This window comes from Chionomys nivalis, chromosome 24 (assembly GCF_950005125.1).
Source record: "Chionomys nivalis chromosome 24, mChiNiv1.1, whole genome shotgun sequence".
Classification (NCBI taxonomy): domain Eukaryota; kingdom Metazoa; phylum Chordata; class Mammalia; order Rodentia; family Cricetidae; genus Chionomys; species Chionomys nivalis.
The window spans coordinates 22438079-22463262 of NC_080109.1; the positions used below are offsets into that span (position 1 = coordinate 22438079).

The following is a 25184-nucleotide window of genomic DNA, read 5'->3' on the forward strand; positions in this document are numbered from 1 at the left end:
ATGTTGTGCCCTAAACCAATATGATGGGGAATCTGGGAAGGGGGCTGCGTTAGAAAAGCACCGAAGACTGTCTCCATCTGAGTTCCAGCCTGTGGGGAAAAGAGAGCAGGCATTTCTTGTAACCAGGGACTTTAAACACCCGAGTCTCATGCCAAAATACCACGTCAGCTATTTGAGTCTTCACTTTATGCTGGTACCCCTTTCTGAAAAACAGTATGGTAAAACTATTTCCTAAATGTGATTGCAAAGTACAGGTCTTGTTCTTATACTCACTTCTGTTTTAGTTGTTAGAAAGGGAGATGCCAGCCTGTGGACTCCTTTTCTGCAGTCCACATGTTCAAACAACAGTTATCCAATGGGGCTCTACCTAGAGTTTTCAATCCTTCTCTGTCTTGTAACTGTGGGAAGAGCTGCTGTCGTTTCCCATCTACCACATTGCAAAGCTCAGTTTCACTCTATCCTAAACAAAGTACCCAAACTCATCTTTCAAAACACACACTTTGGCCTGGAATTTTCTCTGTTGAACATTTTTGAAGCTTCGTGTAGGGGGTGGAGGGATGCCTCAGCGATTAAGAACACTGGCTGCTTTTGTAGAAGTCCTGGATTCAGTTCCCAGCACCCACTTGGTGGCTCGCTACAATTTGTAACAGCATTTCCCGGGCATCTGACACTTTTTCCTGGCATCTGTGGGCACCACGTGCATGTGGTGCCCAGACATACACAAAAGCAAATGGACACCTAAACTAAATTAAATGAATTTTTAAAAAGTTAAAAGCTTTCTGTTGCTTTTAGAGTAAAAGAGGAAATACTCCAGAAGGTCATTTAGGTCCTGGACCTAGTGCTTCCCATCACTCTTCAGGGTTAGCCTATGCTGTTGCCCTGGCAACTGGCTTCATGGTCCCTGGCCCACTCACTTCACATAATAGCCATAACGTCTTAAATTCTCTATAACCCTCAACACTTCTTTCCTTCTTTATCTCCATGTCCTCAGTTGGCCATCTGATCGATTCTGGCACTGTTAATCTCATAATCCAATTTTAAAAATTGATTCTCCATGCTGTACTCATGCACTAAGCAAGAAATTCTTTAGTTTACCAAAGTCTAAGATAGTCTGGAATAAACAGCCACAAGTAGTATTGTTTTTTTCCAGTGAGGAACAAACAAGTAAAGACATCCAAGAGCAAATACATGGATCCAAGTGGTATGAATCTTAATCTCTCCTCTCCCAGAACGTGTCAGTTCTAGGGATAGTTTATGCACACCGTGGACTTGGTAGCATTTAGAATCGCCAAAAGACAAGCCACTGGGTGTGTCTGTGACAGAGTGTTTGTTTGTTTGTTTGTTTGTTTTTCCATTGGGTCAGTTGGTTGGGAGGATACACCCTAAACGTGGATGGCATCATTCTGTGGGCAAGGGTCAAGCAAGATGAGTAGAAACTTTCACCATCCTCTGCGTCCTGATTACAGAGGCAAGGTGGCTAATGGTCTAGTCTTGCAATCACGCCTTCTTCACCAAAACAGACTACACTCAAACTGTGAACCGGACTAAGACCTCTTTCTCCTGAGTGGTTCTCATCAGGTATTCTGACAGGAGAGGAGTGACTAATACGATTCCTGAAAGAATTTGCAGGTGTCTTGTGGTCGAGACCCAGAAGTACTTGTCGAGGCTCAACTTTGAGATGTGTTGACATTTTTTTCTGGCATCTTGGCCTGGATCTAACTGATGGGCACAGTATGAGCCAACTGATGTCAAAGCTGTGAGTGACACTTTAGTTCCAGCTTAGACCTCTCCTGTGTCAACACGCAGAGCTATAAGAAAATCTGCAAAGAAGCGTGTATTAGTTTGGGCTGGTTTGCAGAAAGAAAATAACGAGATGTCATGTCAAAATGTCCAGGCTCCAGAACTGGAAAGGCCTCTCTCTGAAATGCAGATGATGAATACAGCTGCCTTGAATTTTTAAAATATTAATAAAATAAGATAGTTGTAAAGTTCTTATCACAGTACCAAGTAAAATCCACCATTTCTTTCCTTCTGTCCTCAGGCACATGCCCCCACATGGGATATTGCATAGTAAAGAGCAATTGATAAACAGTTCGGCATATGCTCACAACTTTGCAGAAATGCCAGCTCACTAAATTCAGTCAATGTTGCTTTCTCCTGGCACAGTATCTAGCCACCTAGGATGCTGCTATGCATTGGATTGTGACAACACAGGCCGGCTGTCAGCTGAGATAAAGGGAACTCTGCTGGCTGCAATGTCATCTAGTCTTCACAAAGACTAGTCTCTCCCAGAAGTCGCCCTTCTCTCCTCTCCTGTCAATGCCTATGGGAGTTTGAGCTCCTGGTTGGAAAAGATACCTTCTAACCTTTGACATACAGGAGAGCATGAGAACCCCTGGGAATGTGTTCAGGAACCCCTCTAACCACAAGAGCCTTGGCTGCCTGTATCGTCTTTATTTTCCAGATATTACCTTTTTGCATGCCTGGTGTGTGCATGTGTGTTCAAATTCTCCTGTAGCTGTGCATTAGAGGGAGAGAAGTTTAGAAGCTGCCTTGGTTTCTGCAGAGTCTTACATGGACTAATGCTTGGGTTACACTTTACCCTTCAAGGACCCAAGAGCCAAGGGCTCTAATGACCAAATCACCTAAGGATTATAAGTACGAGAATGAACTCATTCATTCAAGGTCAGCTAACTTCAGGAGTGAGGAAAGGTGCCCAGGATGCACTGAAGTAGGTGATGAAAAGCTTTCTTAATTTCAAGTCTTACTAGTTATATAAATTAATTATAACTGTATCTTTGAACGTAATGTTGTGTAAGCATCAACTTCAGAAGCACTTGTTTGAATTTCCACTTGTTTTATGCCAAGACGGCACATGGAAGATCAAGGGCTACTCCACATCATCAGACGACTTTAAATATCTGAGTTACTACCTTTCAAAATCAAATGCCCTTTGAGCCACATAGAGACTTCTGGAGGCGGTTGACACTGGGTACTCTTTGAAGGGGGGTTATTGTGAGGGCTTGCGAGACACTGCTGTTGAAATATGAATGCTGATTCTTAAATGTTCTTGACATAAAATGTCTGATAAACAGATCTTAGAAAAACATGACCTCTCTACTTATGAGCTATTTTTAATCATTACGAGTCTCAACAAGGGTGGTATTTTTAAACTAGGAAGCTGGAAAAAAACATCTTTATTTTTAAGTCGCCCTTTGTGAGTTTATTTTCCTCACAGCTGCTTCTCTTGGGTATGTCCAACTTTGTATATATTTTCATCTTCTAGATTGATACAGGAGACTAAATCTGAGGCAGGGAGAACAATGAAATGTCTAACTGAACACATGTCCACACAGGCACTGGAGACATGGGGAGGGTGTGACATTGTCAGCAGATGGACTTGATGAACAAAACTTGAGGGGTTTGACACTTGGGAGAGTGTGACTTATTTCCCAATGATCTTTTGTATTCATAAGACAGAGAAATATTCAAAACTATTTTTTAAAGTTAGTAATAATTTATTTCTTACCTAAGTTTAAGGATTTAAGAGGTTAGAGTTTTTTTTACACTTAAAAGTAAACAGTCATTAAATGGAGATGTTAGAAAATGCTTTGAGAGGAAGCAGAGTGGGTAGCATTAGAAATGGAGTTTCTTTTCTGTTTTTAATCAGCTCACAGTGTGTAAATCAGAGGGTCTCAACCTAGGAGTCGTAACCCCTCTGGCAAACCTCTATCTACAAAAACATTTACATTCGTGTTCATCACAGTAGCAAAACTGCAGTTATGGAGTAGGAATGGAAATAGTTTTATGGTTGGTGTCACCACAACAATGAAGAACTGTATTAAAGAGTCACACCATGAGGAAGGTTGAGAACCTCTGTTCTAAATCTATATTTCAAATGCTGTTCATTCCTTAATATTAAAGTATACCAAAGATGTCTGAATAGTTTCAGTCTAAAATCCCAATAGCATCACTAATCTAAAGAACCATACATATTGGAAGAATGTTTCTTGGCATATGATTCATGATCTATGAAAAGAATGATTCACATCTCGGCGTTTGTTGTGATGTTTTTCTGAGTTACTCATTTTCAAGAAGAGAATCCTGGCCTCTTGCTTTGATTAACTCAACAACTTCGTGTTACTCATCTGCTAGGGTGCAGCTGTGTGTTAGACACTGCAGATCTTGCCATGAACAGAGGAGGAAGAGCATCTTATAGTTTGCCTTCTAACTGTAGGAGCCAGGCAGTAAAACAAACCAAACCAGAAACAGCACACAGCATGACAGTGTGTCATATAGCTAACAGAGAATGAGAGCTATGGTGGCATTGTGAAGGCCAGGGCCATCCTCAGAGTGAAACTGAGGGCCACTATATACCACGGCAGGGACCCCAGCATGTGACAGACCCCAGAGAGGAAAGGAAAAATAAACCCAGCAGAAGCCATCATCAGTCATTAAGAATAAAGCAGGTATTTCCAAAGTAACGCCCATGTTTGTGGTGTTGGTATTTTCCATTAAGGGAGAGGGTATGTAGAGGCTGATATGCACTTAGTGTGGGCATTGTCATCACAGCTGATAGTGTAGATGGGGTAGCTTATAGGGATGGAAGCACATTTATCTTCTGTACTAACATGAGTTCTTTGGGAATGGGGGCACAGAATATATACTGAATAGGTATAGATAGAAGTTTCTGTCTCGCCCGGTCCCACAGTCATTCAGTCCCAAATAAACAGACAAAGGCCTATATTCATTATAAACTGTTGGTCCTCTTGCTCAGACTTGTTACTAACTACCTCTTACAACTTAAGCAATAATTCCTATCTATGTATCATCATATGACTTGGTACACTTTCTCAGTGAGGCAGTCTCATCTTGTTTCCTCTGCCATCTGACTGGTGACTGTGTCTCTGCCTTTCCTCTTTCCAGAATTTTCCTAGTCTGGTTGTTCTACCTATACATCTTGCCTGGCTACTGGCCAATTAGTGTTGTATTAAACCAATACAAGTGACAAATCTTCACGGTGCACAAGAGAATTATCTCACAGCAAATAGGAACCCTGGAGACTCAACTAGGACTCGGGAAATTACTGTCCCATCCAACATCTCTGCCTGTCATGGTATCCTAGAACCTCCTTGTTGGTCCTGAGGCTTCAAGAGCGTGAGTTCTGAATTCCTGAACCTCCAGATGTGATTGCAGTCAGACCAGAGGTAGGCATGCGAAAAGAAGCAGGGAGCTAAGAAGGGGGCTGCACAAGGAAGGACTACCTGTTAGCCACAGACCAAACTCTGGGGAGTCAAAGACAGAAAACAAGAAACACTGTGATCTGTAGAAAACATCTACACTGTGATCTGCGACTTCCGACCTCTCTTGACAGTTTTAAGAAAGTAATTACTAGTATTTAAAATATCCAGCGTGTGCCATCTTGTTAAGGAGGCCCTGGCAAATCGACAGGCTAGTATACTAGACCACTTTTGCTCCTGAAGAGTAAGAACTGGACTCAGTACAAAACAAAATGAAAACAACTACGGGTCTGTAAATTAATAAAGACCAGGAAGATTCATAAAAGATCTAAAACATGGAGCAATCAATGGGTTTCCCTTCTTTCACTGATGTTGTGGTTAATGATGGTGTTTGAGATGGCTGTCAGCCTGAGATTGGTCTATACGTGTTCTCTAAAATAGAGCAAGGAGATCTGAAACCCAGAACAATTTTGACCTATAGAAACAGAGGCCAGGATTTGGGCAGGTGGATCTGCTGGGAAACGGGGAGAAAATTCCATGGTGAGAGCCCGAGAGGCAAGTTTGTGCGGGCTCTTCAATTGTGCATGTATGGATCAGAGTCTGCTAGTACAAGGCTAAAGAGAGGCTGAGGAATCAAGCTGAGGTTATTATAAGTCACCTTCAAAAATGAGAAGCAAAACAAAGATCGCTTCAGAGGCAAATGGGAAAGTTCAGGGCAATCCACCTGGGATGGCTCAGAATGACTTAGCAGATGAGGGCTCTAGAGAGGATTAATGTCTTCACAGGGCTCAAAAAAGCAAAGGGGAAAAGTAACATATCAACAAATTCCACCAGATATATAAAAACCGTACAAGAAATATGCAGGCAGTTAGGAACTGAAAACTGAAATATCAAAAGTTTAAGAATATTACTGAATGAGCTCTAACAGCACAGTGGGGGTGACAGGGGAGAACAAATCAATGTGAACACAGATGGACAGACATGATCCCATCTGAGGAAGAAATAAAAATGCTAAACAAATGTTAGTGTGTGTGGGCGATGTCAAAAGCCTCAGAACAGGAAAGAGCTGGGTACAATGGTGCCTACTGCGATCACAATGACCCCAGCGTGCAGGGCCGAGGCAGGAAGATAGTAGATGCCAGGACAGTTTGGGCTACATTCTCAAACCTTTTCTCAAAACTCAAACCAATGGTAAACAGCAAGAAAGGTAGAAAAAAGGGAGGGAGAGAGGGAGGAAGGAAGGAAGGAAGGAAGGAAGGAAGGAAGGAAGGAAGGGAGGGAGGGAGGGAGGGAGAGAAGAGGGAAGGAACGGAGGGAGAGAGGGAGGAAGAAAGGGAGGGAGAGAGGGAGAGAAGGGGGAAGGAAGGGAGGGAGAGAGGGAAACAGGAGGAAGGGAAGGGAGAAGGGGAGGAAAATCAGAGAAATAACTAATTTGAATAATGTCTTAAAGTTTTCTAAAGTGGTGATAGACACAAAATCAAAGTTTTAGAAAAATCAAAAGCTTTAAAACAGAAAATTATGCCAAGACTCTTTGATGGGGGAAGCTTTGTTAACCAATCACCTCTAAGAAGTGAAACCTGATTAAGGCGTGGCTACCTGGAGCCCAGGAGGATAAACTGGGATGGACCAGGTGCTCGCTGTCTCTGGATGATTCCCACGGGACACAGCAGAGCTTGGACTTCCCACTCTCGTGGCGTGAGTTTCTCCTTATAATAAGTAAAAATATAATTGTTTATCTTCAAGCTGGCCTGGTTATTTCACAAATCGAGTTAACATTTACAACACTTTATAGTAAAATTTCTGAGAACCAAAGAACAAAGAGAAAATAGTGACCCCAGTCTGAGAAGGATGCCATTCAGAATGACTTCAGACTACTACTGAGGGCAGAAGCGAATGGTTTCAAACATCTACAGAAGGCTTAAAGGGAAATGAATAAAAACAATTGATTCTATCTTTCTGTGCCCTTCCCACAAATACACCCACTAACTCCAAAACCTTTTTCATATGTTACATCACATGGGGAACGAGAGTGAAGCTGGAGAAGCCATCTGACCTGAAAATGGGATTGTCCTGGGTTCCGTGTAAGCTCAGTGTCATCACAAGGGAGAGGGGAACAGACTAGGAGGCTTTGCAGTGTTCTCGGTCACTCAGTTTGCTTCAGGATGTCAAGACTACAGAAAGGGCCATGGAAACAGGAACATGGGTACCCTGCAGGAGGCCGGAAAGGCCAGGATGGCCCTGGCCATCCCAAGAATGGTTTGCTCTTTAAACATCTCAATTTTCACTCAGTGATCAGGTCATACTTTAGTGCTTAAACATAAAAAGAGCTATTTTCCTTTTATTCTCCATGCAAGATAAATACTAGAGGAATATGGACTGACTTTCCCCAGTGATGGGACCCAACCACAGTATGCAGTATGCTGCAGCTGAGGCCAGTTCTGTAACATTGAGCCCGGCTCCCATCCCCACATGTCACAACTCTCATTCTGGGAACATTCACTAGAACAGGATACAGAGAGGTACCGCTGCTCAGTGCAGACCCAAAGGGATGGGGTAGCAGACATCTTATTTCTAGTCATAAAACCCACATCTGCCCTTTAGCTGACTTGGAGACACAAGCAACTGGGCTGTTTTCCCCCCGAAACTGCATTTTCTTCACAGAAATAACTTTCTGGACTCTTTAATGAGTACTTACTTACATGCTATTGTGTAATGAACATTTTTTAATAAGAAATCTTACCTAAGTAGCCTAAAATTTGAAAATTTTTAAAATAAGTATAATTGGTATTTAAGAAATGGTACAAATAAATGTCTATATACCAACACCCCAGATAGTAAGAGACTTACTAACGTATTGAAATTAATGTTTTATATTTTAACCCAGAAGTAGGTTGCTTGCCAACTTTTATTTGAATACATTTGCCATATTACTAAAGAAATTTTTACTCACATACATTCTTAAATTTAAATTCTTAAATGTTCCATTTCAAATCATTAGTATTAGGCATTTTGTAAAATATTTTTCTATTTTTCTTGAGTTTTTGCCCTCATGCACGTATGCGTACCAGGTGTATGCCTGGCATCCGTGGGATCCAGGAAAGGGCCTCTGATTTCCCAGAACCGGCATTACAGATGTTTGTAAGATACCACGTGGGTGCTGGGAATCAAACCCATTTCCTCTAGGAGCAGAACGTGCTCTTAACCCATGAGATGCTCTTAATCCATCTCTCCAGCCTCAGGGTTGGGCATTTTATATTAAGCACAGATGCAGGTGAACTCCATCACTGGTGGGGCCTATAAACACACGAGCTTGTCGGAGATGTACAAAGAGATACACAGGGCAATGTAAAAAGCTGCTGGCCGCTGCCTGGCAAAATATTTATTGTGAGTATTTGGAAGATTTTGAAGAATGGCCCACTAGGAGAGTCTCCCAAACAAAGAAGTGCCTCTCTCCACTCCACAGACTAAACACGGAGCTTGCCAAGAGACAGATGGAGGGCAGTTTCTCATGACTGAAAACACAGCCTGCACGTTCTTGGTTTACACAGTGCCAATATAGGGGGCAGTTGCTCATGGCTGATGAAGACTGGAAGCCATCTCCAGGACTGCCAAGCTCTCCCCACCGTGTCGCTTCTCTGTGTGACAAAATGACACAGGTGAAGGACTGTCTATCTGGGCTCCTTATGTCTGTCATGTTTCTGTCCACAGTCAGTTTCCACGGCTTTGAGGCTCTGGATGAGGTGGAACATTCTGGTGGACTTGCAAACATGGAGGACCTGTCTCAATATTTCCCTCAGAGGAACACGCTCAGTCACTTCCAGCTTCCTCCACTGACCCCACCTCTTCCCGTTTCCAGAAGTTCAACAGGGGCATCAACTAGAGGCCAGGCCTTCAGTCCATGAACTTTTGGGAAAGTTTACAAGCTGAACTACAACATCCTCTGAGATCTTAAGAATAGATCAGCAAATGCCGTAATGAGCTCACTTTTTTAATGTTTGAAGAAATGCAACCAACTGTTAAAGGTTCTATCTGGGTGCTGTAAAGTGATGTTTGAAAAAACACTCTTCAACACTATTGCTGAAAGCAAGTGATGTCATAGAGGAATGCCTAGTGTTTGCGCTACATTAACTTTTTTTTTTTTACAGTTATTATTTACTTATTTTGTGTGGGTGACTCGTACAGTGTGAGTATGGCGGTCAGAGCTAATTTACCTTTTGGAAATGGAAGTCAATGTTCAGACTGCCCGACTTCATCATTATCAGATTCGTTTGTAAATGACTTGGAACAAAAAGTTTTCCAAATAATTTCATCTGACTGCATTTTATTTTCTCATTCCTTAGTTCCACCTTTCAGAGTGCCGTGGTTTGCAGGCATTCTAGTTTATCATTCTAATGTCTCACCCAAAGTCGTTTGAAAACAACGGACATTTTCCTTTCTGAAATGCGTAGTACATATGATGATACATGGTCGCCCGACTGAAGCCAGCTCTATGCTACATAAGGTCTCTTGACACGTGTCAAATACCATGTAATAATACCTTGTTAACATTTTGAAAAGCCCCCTACTACATTTTGTTTATAATTAAGTTATTCTCTAAACTTTGACCACAGGTTTCCCATTCATTACTGATAATTTCCAGTTAAATTATTGCTTACATTAGTGAACCCTACTATGGGCTTCTTTTTAAGGTATTCAGAAAATCTACATTGCTTAAATTTAAAAATATATTTATTTACTTCAATGTATACGGCATGCGTGTCTGTGTACCATGTGCATGCAGTAACTGTGGAGACCAAAAGAGTCATCAGATCCCCTGGAACAGCTGGCTGGGAGTTGCCATGTGGGTGCTGGGAATCAAACCTGAGTCCTCAGGGAAATTAGCCTGTGTTCTTAAGCACTGAGCCTTCTCTCCAGCCCCTATTGTAAAAGCCAACCCTTTCTGTTACATGGTATCTTAACCATTTGGACACACATAGATCCACTTTAAATGAAGAGAATCTATTATTGAACTTTATTGCTTTTAAGGCATAGAAAGGAAACAAAGACGTCTCAAAGATGTTAAAAGATAATGTTTCCATAAATGAGTCCCAGAGTCCCAGTTCTAGAGACTTTTTTCCTCACCTTTGATCTGCAGTGATTATTGGACACTTTAATCAAACCTTGATGAGAAAACGCGCATGGCTACAAAAGGCAGAAAGGCACAGCCATGGGAGCTGAGGTCTGGGTGAGCAGGATTGAGGCGTTGGCATTTTTCAGGACGGATTCTGCCATCATTCCATCACATTTTGATAAGCCAAATCCCTATGAATGTGACTATGGAACAGGACTGTGGAGGGCGGGGGGTAAGGCTGCCATCTGTTCGGAAGGTTTGAGTTAGCAAAGGAAGGTTAGCTGCCTTAGAACTAGTTTGTTTGATACAGATTCTGATAGATTCTGACTGTGTTCAAGCTCATGGAGATGTACAAAAGTGCTTGCTTGAGTGGTTAGTTTGTTTTATATAGATTCTGATAGATTCTGACTATGTTCGAGTTCATGGAGATGTACAGAAGTGCTTGTTTGAGTGGTTATGTTAACCTAACTGCAAATTATTTACAGTAAAGTGATTTTTTAACTTCAAAAACATTTTGCTCACTTTCTCTTAAGTGAAAAAATATTTGGGGGTAAAGGACAATAATATACACGCAGATTTTCAGTCTCAAATGCCTGCACACCAAAATACCACATTTATAAGCATTTAAACACCAGCATTTAAAATTCAATTATTTATTATGATTGGTACCTCTCTTCAACCTCCTCCTTCTCTGAGATCCATAGACAACGGGCCTCTGATTGTTTTTATATCCATGCCCATATGCTCCAAAGAAGCTGGCCTCACTAAACCCTCAGTACGTAGAGTCACCCATGGAAGCTAGGAAACTGGCCTTGATTCAAAGGCCAGCGCTCTATACAATCTGGACCTTGATTGTTTTTTATTACTGGAAGCAGCTGTAGAGATAATGCTGCCTCCTGAAGTGTCCCAGTGCAAGGCAGAGATATACAGTGATGAGGTTCCAGGAGACATAAAAGGGTAAGAAAAAGCAGAATTGTAAAGTCAGGCAAGTGTATGGGAGGGGCACAACCAAAGAGGCTTACTCCAACACCTGTTATAGTCAAACAGCTCTTGAAGATTCCTGGCTTCCAAATTTTAATCACAGGATCGATGCTCCATTAATACCAGCCTCAGCTTATCTGTCTGAACAGATAAAAGCCAAACTATATTATGGATAAAGTTAGGTGTCAACAAATATGATTGATATTACTTAATCTTATATGTAGTAGTTACCTGATTTGTTCATTATTAGAATTAACACTAACATAAAATAACTATATTTCCATATATTTGCTTACTCAGTGTTTATGTAGCACCTGACCCCAAATCCGTGGAACCATCCACTCTTGCTGTCCCCTGTCCACAGATCTACCAGTGTTGTAGACAGAGGGAACAGTCGAGAAAAATGACACACACACACTCTGCTGTCTTTTCTCCAGCGGTCCAGTGATAAAATGCTTGCAGTGACTGTCACCAGGCATCATAAAAATAGATTTTGACTTGAAGAAAGAAAAGAATCACCCCGAAAATGTTTGTGAGCTCATAGTAGTATCAAGGATATTGCAATTTTTTAAATATAACCACATCAAACTTCTAGTTTTGGTCATCATGGGGTCCACATTTTCATGAGGAGTCAAACCTGAAGAACATTTATAGTAAAATATCGGCAGGGCACTAACTCCTGAAATGGAGGAGGAGTTACAAAACTAGCTCCAGAGAGGAAAAGCGGGGCTTAATTACCTGGGCTCCAAAATTCAGTGCTGTCAGACAAAATCCATGGTAGTGCACAATCTTGTGGAGCAGAAATCTGAATAGAGCTGCCTGTGCTCCACAGGACTGTCACAAAAATGACTGAGCAACAACCCAGTAGCAAAGGTGAGCTTGGACGAGCTGCGGAGAAGGTGAAGAATTGGGTGATGTCATGCCGAGAGCACTGACATCCAGCTAGGGAAGAAGGGAGAGCCCTGGAGATGCAGTCGTTGGTGATGGATGCACAAACTGGACCACACACTGCAAAGATTTTGGGAGGCCACGAGGTAAGAGTGAGAATGGAATGGACCCCCTTGAAGGTGTCTCCCACACAGAACTGAAGGGTGCTTCCTTTTCACGGTGTCCCTTCTACTGTCTTTCCCACAGAATGGCAATGGAGGCTTCTTCTGGAAGCTTCCCATAAAAGCTCTAGGCAAAGTTAGGAACCATTTTCCTGGGCTCCAAGGTGGTATCCTCAGGACACATCATCATATTATTTTAGTGTTCTAGAAGCAACTCAAGCTTGGCCCAGTGCCTACTAGCTTGTTTTTCTGTTCCTGGACTTTGGCACAGGGTGGACACTTTAAGTGCCATGAAATGTGTACACCGGAAGATAGGAACCATCCCCTGACTCTCCAGTAGTTTCTGGCTGGAGCTCTACATGCTTCCTTTTCCACTGTGTTCTTTGCCATGGCAGCTACTGACACGCTTCTCAGCTTCACTTCAGGGGGGGCTACAAAAGAGGCTCCAGGCTAGGTGTCCCCAGATGTAACTGCGAAATCACTGTGAACTGAGAAAGCCATGGAGAATGACAACAGCATCCAGCATTCAACATTGAACTAATGCTGCAGGCAATGAGAAGCAGGCTTTTACAAACATACAGGAGCTAACTAGCACCTGAGCGGAGGTAGATAGAGTCCCCCGACTTCTGCTGCAGAGGACATATGCTGTCCTGATTGTTCCCCAGAGCTGACAAAGAAAGGGCATCATACAAACAACAAAAGCATGTCACCCTGGTGTGCCTCCTAGGAGCCATCTGTGAACAACAGCTTTGGAGCTTGGTGTCAGAATGGCAAGGCACAAAATTATCACACGGGCATTATCAGTCCTAGGGACTTGTACCGGGGAGCTGGGCTTCCAATAATTACAACGTTAAATAACTTCTATTTAGAACCAACTCTCCTGGTGGAATCAAAGGGGAACGAGGGAAAGGGATAATCTGAAAACATTCTCGCCTGCACGACCTGGGAGAAAACTCAGGTGTTCGAGCCACAGACAATTCATTAGGATTTGTATTTGTGTTTTAGTAATTGCCAAAGGAAACCCCTATTTTCTTCTTTTCCAGGGGGCCCAGAATATGGTCTGTTCATAGGAAAAAAAGTAAGTCCTTAATTCCACTTAGTGATGAGTGACAATGAAAACACACGTGACTAAACACGGACTCTGGGGAAATAATACTGAAATCTCAATGTGCACATGCGTGCGGAAGAAAGGGCTGCGTGGTTCACAACCACTGACAGAGGAGATGAATGTATCTCCAGAATTCAAACCACCTGCGAGCTCTTGCTTGTCAATCATCATGAAGTCAGAAGTATCAGGTTACACATGAAAGCAATCCACCTGAGGAGCAAGAGAAGGCATCCAACACACAATGCAAGTTTTCAAGATCCTCGTCATTAGCCTAGAGTTTGCCATGGAAAACTCTTACATACATATACCTCTTTGGAAATAAATCTTTAATCATTTTCCTATTTATCTGAAGCGATATTAAATATAAGCCAACTACTGTTTCTAATTTAAAGATAAGATTTGCTGCTTTCTGCTTTTGGGGGTGTGGAATTGTGATTTCTTAATGGGTGCGGTTGAAAAGACTAATCAACATTTATAGAGTATTGTAGATACACACAATCACAAATTTAATGTGGAAGGAATAAAAAAAAGTAATTATGTTCAGATAAGAATTAGGAGAAAGTGGTGACTGTCATTTAATTAGCTTCAAAGAAACCCACGGGGACTGAGTTCCAAGCTCTAAAAATCTAGTGTTAAATTAAATGCCTAATGACCTGTCATAGTCTGTCGGCTGCCTGACAAGCCCCGAACAGGCATTTGCTTCCTCCATGACTCGGTGGCAGGCACAGAGATGTGCAAATGTGTGATGCTCAGAAAGAAGCTGAGGGAACACATCTGGGGGTTTGAGATCCATAGCAACAGAAGGTCTGTGTAAACACACGGAGCAAGGAAGCCGGGCCCTGGAATTTGGTCCAGGAGCATCCACGACAGAGCAGCAGCAGAGAACGGGCAGCTAGAAGAAGGCTGATCCCTTCTACACATTTTCTATTAGTTACTGTGGTTTTGTGAACTGGCATCCTAACACCTGCCTAGTCTACTTCGTTATCACTCTCAGGGGAGAGGACCATCGCTTACCAAGCCACCAACCAGCCTAGAAAATTGCCAGAAGTGAGGTGATCACAGCTTTCTCTATGACTTTATTTTGGGGGTAACATTAGATAGTGACACTTCCTCAAGGTAAGGTATAGATGGATGATGGATAGATGATAGATAGATAGATAGATAGATAGATAGATAGATAGATAGATACATACATACATACATACATAGAGGTAGATTGAATAGATGATAGATACATAGACAGACAGACAGACAGACAGACAGATGATAGATAAATAGGAAGATGGAAACACAGAAAGACACAGAGGTGGTAATTCCTCCACCACCTATCAAAAGTACATGGTGACCTTTTGAGGAATCTCAGTGAGGTATATTTTTTTTTATAAAATATAGTGGCATTTGGGGTTTATTTTTAATAAGTTCATTCATTCATTCATTCATTCATTCATAGTTTGGATGACACTATCATTAGCAGTAAATAGTTTATAAAATGATAAGTGAAGGCCTTATTCCAAACTCTGGGTGCTTTCTAGTCTGTTCTCTGTGTATCAGGGTTCATCACCACGTGTCTGCAGATACACTCACCGTGGGTGGTCTTAGGGCTAGAGACTTTGACCCTCATGCTTCCTTTAAAACCAATATTATTTCTTGATCATGAAAGTTTGAATAATCCAGAAATATGAAGTCATAACTCTGGGATGCAAAAGAGCCCTCAAGGCCTGGGATCAGCTCAGTTCCCACACAGTGGACTCGTCTAACTGATACGAATCTTCACATTTTCTCATTCATTTTAATAAAGGCTAGATGAAGGGGAAACTGAGGACTTAACAAACGGGGTGATCAAAACTTGGTTTCTGAAGCATTTACCTAAATTGTTCTATTATTAATAAACCCCAGAAGTCAGATATTAGGATAAAATCCTGATAGAGCAAGAAAGTGGCAGAGGAATGACTAACAGACCTTGTCTTCAGGCTTCCCATATCAAAAGGGCCGGCGAATCCTTCCAAGCCCCTCCCTATTACTTCCTGTGCCCCTTTATCGTATCCTGAATCCTCCAAAATCTTTATGGCTGGTTCTGACTTATCACTGACTCTGCCTACCCGATTCAAGGTTAACTTTATCAATAGTCTTGGAGTGTCACAGTGCTATCAAATATCCTGCAACAGGGTTTTTCCCCTTCTCTCTTTACCAATCTTATTAACTCACAAGACCACGAGTCAGGTTATTTCAAAGGTTAAGTTCCACACCACTCTGATGCCGGTAAGCTTCCGTCAAGGAAAAGGTAAATTAAACATAGGTGTGCATGTCATTCAGTCTGCAGTAATTATTTTTCAGCTGAGTTTGCAGTCACGAAGATGTTTTCCCTCAGTAGGATGCATTTCTCTCCTTCCTGTCATTCAACATCTAGGGTACTCGCTGGCTAAATTAGTTCTTCACAATGTTGTCAATGATGTGTGGCTGAACCTAAGTAAGATTTTGGCTATACGCATACCTGGGGAATCTGTCAAGGTCTCCACACATATTCAGGGATGTTATGAACAGGGGTGACAGCATAGAGATAATTTTAACCTTCACGAATTCTACAACCACAAAGATCATGCCAGGGAGTAAGTGACAAGCTTCCTAAGACACATCTCCAGCCACGCCCCTCTCTCCTACCTACTACATGGGAGGAGTCAGTCTGGCTATGGAGTCTATAGTTCTGACTTTGCTCCAGCACTGTGAGGCTGTTCATTCTGAGCAGCACTGGGAGGCAGATGCCGGGTTCTAGCCCTCTCTCTGTCACAGCTGAGGGAGACCAAAAGGATTATTGTTCGACACATATAATAAGCAAACAGGAGAAATACGTTTTGCCATTAGGATCTGGATTTGCACCCAGAGCTCAACATTTAATAACACTTGACACCATTTAATTCTCTGTAATGGGAAATTTATCTAATAAGATAAAATAAAACCCAAATAGCTCACACTGCTTCCTTGTTTTAAGATTTGTGTATAGCAACTACTGCAGTAAAGTTACCCATGATGGTGCAAGGTAATGTTTGCCTCTGACATCTTTAGTTTAATTCACAGAAATGGACAGATTCCTGGCATGCAAGATAAAAGATATCCAGATGCTTGATATCTAAAAAAGCATTTGAACAAATCTTCAATCCAGCATAAGTCATATTAAGGTATATGTTGCTTACTTCTTGCCAAGCTGACACAGGCTAGAGCTGTCAAGGAAGAGAGACTCTCAGCTAAGAAAATGCCTTGATAAGACTGGCGTTGGGCAAGTCAGATGGGAATTTTCTTGACTAATTATTGATGTGGGGGATCTCAATTCACTGGGCAGATTATCTTCGTAGGCATATATATCAAAAAGCAAGCTGAGCAAGTCAGCAAGCAGCCCCCCTCCACGGTCTCTACTTTAGTTCCTGCCTTGAAGCTCCTGTCCTGACTTTCCTCAGTGATGGGCTATCACTTGGAAGTGTGAGATGAAATAAGTCTTTTCCTCCCCATGCTGCTTTTGGTCAAGGTTTTATCAAACCAATAGTAAGTAAACCAAGACAATGCATGCATTCGTAGGATGACTATTCATGAGGTTCCTGTAAACATTGCCATTTGATCAGGTAAAACAAACAAATATACAAGAAAACATGCTCAGAACTGTCTGGATCTGGGAGGTTCTTCACCTCATTCAGTTGTCTATGTTGTTAATGGGCTACAGAGGCAGTTGAACATGGTGAGCAAGACAGGAGTACCCCTAATGTAGCCTAAAGGAGAAGGAGATTCAGGAACACAATGTAATGTCGGATGTACATAATAAGGGTGTTTTCAGGGGAGCAAGCTATGCTTTTACAGTAATATATTCATTCCTCATCTAATCATCAATAAATTAACTCCTTGAAAGGTTTTTAAATTGATATCTTAGATTAACATTCAATGTAATGACAATCTTGAAATGAAACCCACTCCTTTGTATACAGTTAGGATGTTCACCTCAGAGAGAGGATGCATTCCTTGGGAAGTGGGCTGTGAGAATAAGTAAGGACTTAGCCAGCCTGAAGATTAATGAGAAGTAATGAAACATAGACCTGAGGCCGACCTCAAATTTGTTTAGGCTAAACCAAGGAAAACCTATAACAAAAACATCGAAGGGAAGGCATTCCACCAAAGCAGAGTTGTATATAAGACATGTGGTCTTGCTCAAAATTTTAAAATCAAATATTTTGAAGGCAATACCTTCTGGGTAATCTAGAATTATGTTTCATCAAATCCAGTTTCTGATTTTAAAGGGTATACACTAGAGTAATGTTTTATTATGAATTTTTTATACTGCTATCAGGCAAACAATGTCACTCTGCCTCTCACAAACAGTCTGAGAAAAATCTGCTCCTTGAGACCGAATGAAGGATTTCATAAACTACCATATAAACATTATTGTCGTTCTCCTTCTGCACTGAAGTATCTAGAGATGAAAGGAGAAAATGGAAATGTGCTGTTTTTCAGAAACATTCATCTGAAAGGCCATTACTAATTCTTATATTCTTATTACAGGTTCTATTTGGCCCATCTTTCATCTTGGTGTACTTACGGGTCCCATTACCTCCAAGATCACAGCTGTGCATTAGCAGAGTAACACGGGAATCTAGAAAGGATGTTGGGAATGATCAGTCACCTTAATGGTGGCATGCCTAACAAGGAACTCAAACTGTAACTTTTGTTCCCCAGACTTTGAAGGTGAGTTCACTTTGTGAATTCATGAAGTATTTATTCAAAGATCCGAGTTAAAGAAACAGACATTAAGTAAACAATTTGCTTACTGTCTCTCTTAATTTAGTAGAAGGTGTGTGGAAGGGCTGAGCTGTGTCACCACCAGGACCAGTGCCTTGAACTCTGCCTGGGATTTATGTAAAATGCATTCAAAAGGTTTAATAAATGAAGAAATGGATGAATGATTAAGCCGCATGAAACTGAGTTGTAAGCCAACATGCACAAGCAGATGTGTGTAAGAAATTCACATTAAAACACTTGTCTTGGGCATTTTTTTTTAAGCGAGAATTCAGTAGCCTAAAGGATTAAGTCTCACTAAAGACATCCTGTTATGAGGATACTGTAAAGTAGTTTATCAAAAACTGTTCCTTCCTGGCCTTTCAAAAAGCCACTGGGGCCGAAGGCAAAGTAAAAACAGAAGGGCCAAGATTAGTGTAGGAAAATGATGATGATGATGATGATGGTGATGATGATGATGATGGTGATGATGATGATGGTGATGATGGTGATGATGATGATGGTGATGATGATGATGGTGATGATGATGATGGTGATGATGATGATGGTGGTGATGATAAATAAATGTGAGCTGATTTAAGGCTGCTAAGATGAACATGGGAGCCAAGCAGACTGCCTCTTTGGTTTTTGTTTTGTGATGTGAACATTTGGATGATTTTATGACACTAATAGTATAAAGGGAAAAACCAACACTGCACAGGTGACCTTGACAGTCATTAGCCAGTCCTATAACCCCCCCCCCCTCCTAAATAAACCAAAGGAAGGCAATCATGAGCAGTGCGAATAGGGATCTTTGAGACCTGACCCGAAATATGATTCCCGTCGTCACCTCACCCCATGCCACAAGCTACAATGTACACAATGGAGCTCCAGATTTCGCAGTGGCACTAAGAACTTTCAAAATCATGTAAATTTCTCATCACTTCGCACATTAAAATTGCTTTAGTCAATTATTACTATTGAGTTTATTATTATTTAGACATAGGCCTTTAATTCTTAAACATAAGCACCCCGAGACTCAAGTCAGAACAAAGAGAGTGGTTTTCCAGTCAGCGGGAATGAGCGGAACTGCTCCTCTCATCTCTCTCATGGGGGACGGGGTGGGGATGGATGACTTTGGTAAGTCTCAGGGGCCGTGAGAACCAGACAATAGTCAAAACTCAAGCAAGCAATTTCAGGTATTTTGAATCTGAAACATCTAGCAAATAGCAATAGGAAAGTTTCGGGCTGATACAAAACAGACAATGCCCAGCATAAAAGCAACTGGGCATTTTAAAACGGAGTCAATTCAGGGCTGGAGAGACTCCTCAGCAGTTAAGAGCGCTGACTCCTTTTGTAGAATGCTCAATTCTCAGCACCCACATGGTACATGGCAGCTCACAACCAGCTTCTGGGGGCTCTGACTCTGCTTTCAGGCCTCTGCAGGCTCGGCATGCATGTGGTTCACATACATTCAGGCAAACATGCATATGCATTAAATAAAAATAAATCTTAATAAAACTAAAATAAGATTGAATAGTATCTTTTCCTTCATCTATCACTTCCATATTTTGTAGTTTTCCTACACTTTGTTTAGGAATAGATAATTATTTTCATTCAAGAGGGAAAGAAAACCAATATTTTATGGAGATTTAAAAAAAATCTTGAGAACTGCATGCCAACAGAAAGTGTGACTGAGACAGATGTGAGTGGTCTAGGTGCAGATGTGAGTAGTCTAGGTGCAGATGTGAGGGGTCCAGATGCAGATGTGTGGGGTCTAGGTACAGATGTGAGTAGTCTAGGTGCAGATGTGAGGGGTCCAGGTGCAGATGTGTGGGGTCTAGATACAGATGTGATGGGTCTAGGTACAGATGTGAGGGGTCCAGGTGCAGATGTGAGGGGTCTAGGTGCAGATGTACAGATATGAGTGGTCTAGGAACAGATGTGAAGGGTCTAGGGTACAAATGTGAGTGGTTTAGATTTCTTCATTGGAAACACCAAAATCTGCCCACATTCCATTGGAAAGTTAGTTCCCACCACTGAGTCTTTAGTCTCTCTATACTTGACAGATCATGAAGGCAAGAAAACAGAACAAAACACTCTTCTTATATTAATTCTTAATAATACATTCAAGTATAATAGTTTACAACTATTTAATAGTCCTCACCCCCACCCCCATGTGTTATTTCTCCTATGAAACTGTAAGGAAAATATTATATATATATAATATTTGTATATATATACAGTACTGTATATATATACAGTATAAAATCAATTTTATTAAGTAAATGAGAAAATTCAACAAACTCCGTAAGCAACCATCAAGAGTCTAGATTGACAAGACTTGTCAATGGCAAAGTCAAAATTCTCCCCCTGGTCTGGGAAAATCCAAAATGTGTTAGCTTTCCATCTTATTCCAAGTGAGCGCACGTGCCTTCCCACAGGTGCCAGAAGCAACTTCCAATTATTGAGCCACTTACCACTATTCTCCAGTGTGGAGATAATTATAAATCTGGCCAACACGAAATGCCACCTGCTTACAAGAGAATTAAAACGCTGTTAAATGTAACACTACTTGGGAGTAGCGCTGGCTTGTCAGGGATGAGATTCTATCTCGTTGGTGGACCGTGTCTGGCAACACTCACCTCTTTTTGACGGTACTTAATGGCTAATTTTAGCCTCGCAAGATCATTGCCACTCTGTTCTTCGATCAGACTATTGTCATCGCGGTAATTAAGAATGATCTCCAGCTCTCTGGAACTCCGTGTCTGATCTAGGAGGTCCTTAGCAAATTGTTTGCATTGTCTCGACAGCTCCTCATATTCCGACTTGAATTCATTCTCCACCTTGCTCAGTTCCTGCAGCTCCCAGCTTAGCTGAAAGGCAGTGAGAAAAGGGTCTTCGCTTGACAGGGCGATGAGCGAGGGACTGGCCAACGCCTTGTAGATGTTGAGCCTGGACCGGGAGTGCCTGAGGCTGTCCACGTCCGAGCTGGAGACACACTCGACACAGTTACAGCGGACCTCGTGGGGTCTCGGCACCGAGACACCTTTCTGGACCAAAAGTTTGATTATCTCATAATTATTTGTATGTGCGGCCAAGATGATAGGTGTGATGTCTGGAGTGAATTCCGAGAACTGCTTATCCAGGAGAATGGGAGGCACCTGGGAAGAGAGCAGGGAAGAGGAGTGGGTGCCTGCTCGTTCCAAACAGCGCAGGGCAGCTGTGCTGAGCAAGGATCACAAACCATTTGTCATGCTTCCTTGCAGGACAGACTCCCCCCTCCAAAAAAAAAACCCAAAAAATTCAAGAAAAAATTTAACTCTAATATAATAAAATATCCTCCCTACAAAATAAATTGGGATCATTTTTTGAAATATAAAAATAAGTGGCCGTGGAAACTGTTTATTCTTCCTTACTCCTAATTTACTTCTCAACAGATAATCTTTTCTATAGACACTGTCTTGATAATCAAAAAATAAACCTAAATAAACATAAAGTTGCTTTTAAGCCAAGATCCTGGGGCTGTAGAGATGGCTCAAGCACCAGTTCATCTTTCAGAGGACCTGGGTTCAGTTCCCAGTACCCACAATGGTGGCTCACAACCATCTGTAAGTACACTTCCAGGGGATCCAGGGGACTTTTTCAGGCCCCTGGGAGCATGAAACACACACGGTGCACATACAAACCTGCAGGTGAACCCTCATGCAGAGTTTAGCGTTTCCTTTAGTCTTACTGGAAAATGTTTATGTTAGGTGTTTCTGAGATGTTTTAACATCACAGAGCCCTGGAGTCACTAGCACACACAGACTCCATTCCCTCAGAGGACAATGGCCGTTCATAGAAGTCATGCATGTTCTTCACAGTGAAGCCACTTGGCTCCAACTTGAGGTACACAGAGCTTTGCAAATCTATCTGGGATACTTTACCCACATTTAGAAATATGTCATAAGAATATGCATTTTGTACACTAAAAATGTAATAGACAATTTTAAGAGTAAAGTCCATCAAAATGTGACATTTATCCAGTCTAAATCTGTGCCCCTTTATATGCAGAATTTGTTAGAATATGTCATACTTATAGAAAAAAAAGTGCACATAGCATTATTTTGTGTATCATAGATGTTAAAAAATGACATCGATATTCTTTGCTTGTTTATTTGTTTTTTAAGACAGAATCTCACTATGTAGCTCTGGCTATCCTGTAACTCACTACGTAAACCAGCCTGGCCTTGAACTCACAGAGATCCACCCTGCCTCAGCCTCTGGGATTAAAGACATGTGCCACCAGACCAGGTAAGAATTCATATTCTAATATGGATTTTTTTCTTATTTGAGCAAATAACAGGTGAACAGGTTTCTAACCCTGTTTCATGTAGAATAGTTAGTCTCATAACATGAAGTTGCCATGATTCAAGATCTTCTGCATGCTCTAGCAGACAGTACAATAATGGAATAAAACAGACACTTTTTAAAAAAATAGTTTAATCAAAACTGCCTGGGTTTTGCAATTTCACTTTGTTTTCAAGTAGAATCATACAAAGTAATATACTAACATATTTTTTAAATGTCAGAATATACTTTTTTCTCCCTCATTTGCGCAGATTTCTTTGACTTTCTAATTCAAATCAATATAAAGTTAATTTTAAAATGCAAGTAATAGATGTTATTTAGAATTTGAAAATTTATACACACACCCAATTTTACAAGGCATATTTCTACATGAGCACTTAGACCACAAAAAACAAGTGGTATTTACATTAATGAATCAAGTAGTGAAGGGATGGATGGATGGATAGATGGATAGGTGGATGGATGGATGGATAGGTGGGTGGATGGATGGATGGATGGATAGGTGGATGGATGGATGGATAGATGGATAGGTGGATGGATGGATGGATGGATGGATGGATGGATGGATGGATGGGTGGGTGGGTGGGTGGATGGATGGATGGATGGATGGATGGATAGATGGATAGGTGGATGGATGGATGGATGGATGGATGGATGGATGGATGGGTGGATGGGTGGGTGGGTGGATGGATGGATGGATGGGTGGGTGGGTGGATGGATGGATGGATGGATAGGTGGATGGATGGATAGATGGATAGGTGGATGGATGGATGGATGGATGGATGGATGGATGGATGGATGGGTGGGTGGGTGGATGGATGGATGGATGGATAGATGGATAGGTGGATGGATGGATGGATGGATGGATGGATGGATGGATGGATGGATGGATAGATGGATAGATGACTCACTTAGGTTACAATATTATCCAATCAAATTCAACCATATCATTTCAGGACTAACTTACTGCTCCAACAGAGTAATCAATGTGCAATTGCCATGCAGCAATCCAACTCTGGTTTCAGTGTAATGTTAAGGATTTACCTACATGCCCACAGTCAGTCCCTGAAGCAAAGATGACTAGGCCATCTGCATGGCTACAACTTTAAATGCACCAGCAGTTTGATCTGACATAGGATGAACATTTGATCTAGGAACAGGGATGAAAGGCAGCTGAAAGAGAACTGACTGCCTACAGCTCTAGATGCAGAGCTCTTTCACGTGTGCGGTATGAACTCACAAAATCTGAGGCTGTTTGTGGTGCCTAATGCAGAAAGAACACCATTCCGAATAAGGAATGTTGCACTCTGTGTAGGTGAAAGTATTTAAACACATCCACAACATGTAATATGTACATGCAAACATATGTACATATACTTCTTTCCTAATATCTTCAATAGGCAATTAAACTGATTGTGAATTAGTGATCAGCATATCAAAAAATAATATAATAATAATGCCAGAAAAATTGATTTTTGGCCTATATTCATAATATAAAGTAACTGCATATGTCACTTAGGAGCTAGAAAAATCAAAATATCATATATCTCTTCCTAGTTTATATATGTATTTTTTTAATCTATTTTATCCTGAGTTGAACAATTTATATACAGGCAGCACTCAGTGGGTTTAAAAACAATAGATGCAATTGGGAGATTCAAACGGTTGGGGTGGGAGGAGTCAGAGAGGAGGAAGTGGGTGTGGATTTCAAGACACGTTATACACATGTATGAAATTCCCAAACAAGAAAAAAGCCTTAAGTCTCATTGAATCGAAGTTGGAAGACTCAAGGGAGGGTTTTGATTGCAAAGCTGTCATTTAGAAAAGAAACTGAAAAATCAGACTTCCAGAAAAGGAAAGAAAGTAGCACATTTAATTGCCGAGAATGCAATTATCTTTACTGACGGAAAGAATATTCTACCCTTATGACTGTCAGAGACTAGCAAGAAGAAAAGTAGGCCATAACAGATAAGCCGGCTTTCTTCATAAAGAACAACATCTCATGTGATTAAAGACATTTAAGGAGAATTCAAAGGCAAAGGAAGCATAACAGCAGGGAAGATTCCTATTCCTAAGAAATGATCAGCCTGTGGAGGACTGAGCGGACCTCTGGTGTGAGGAAACAGCAGCACGGGCTTTGAGATGCCTGCGAAGACCTGTGCTCCTAAGGTATAAAAACCAATGCATCTCCGTCACCGGAGCTGCAGAATACGTGAGAAAAGGAGCGACGACCGTTTTGAGCATCCTTACTGGAAGAAAACCACAAAGGACTCGGGTACCGGGTCTACTTAGTGTGCACACGCGCTCCCTAAACTTGAATAATTACACATGTCAAAACTAAATTTTAAGAAGGAAATGAGGCCAATCTGTCTCTGCCAGCTCACAAGGTCCTGTGCTCGGTAAAGCTACCAGCCCCTGTGTTTGTCCCACTCACAAGGTCCCATGCAAGGTTCCTAGAGTAAAAGGTAATGAGTTTCTCTACATTTGCAATACGTAAAACAGAGCATACTATACAGAGAGCTTTAAAAATGGAAATTATTAATAACAACGTATATAACAACGATGAATGAGGTAAAGAAAATGAAAAACCA

General features: G+C 41.4%; 1 protein-coding gene across 3 annotated transcripts in view; it reads right to left on the bottom strand.

Annotated features, from left to right (window-relative positions):
• Trpc4 (transient receptor potential cation channel subfamily C member 4) overlaps positions 1 to 25184 on the bottom strand; it is a 162338-nt gene that overhangs the window by 70888 nt on the left and 66266 nt on the right. For 2 of the 3 annotated variants that reach the window (XM_057757099.1, XM_057757098.1), the window contains exon 3: positions 20886 to 21404. The exons of the other annotated variant lie outside the window; for it this stretch is intronic. In XM_057757099.1, the coding sequence (XP_057613082.1) occupies positions 20886 to 21404 (519 nt within the window). The remainder of the gene's footprint in view (positions 1 to 20885; positions 21405 to 25184) is intronic. 3 annotated transcript variants of the gene reach the window in all.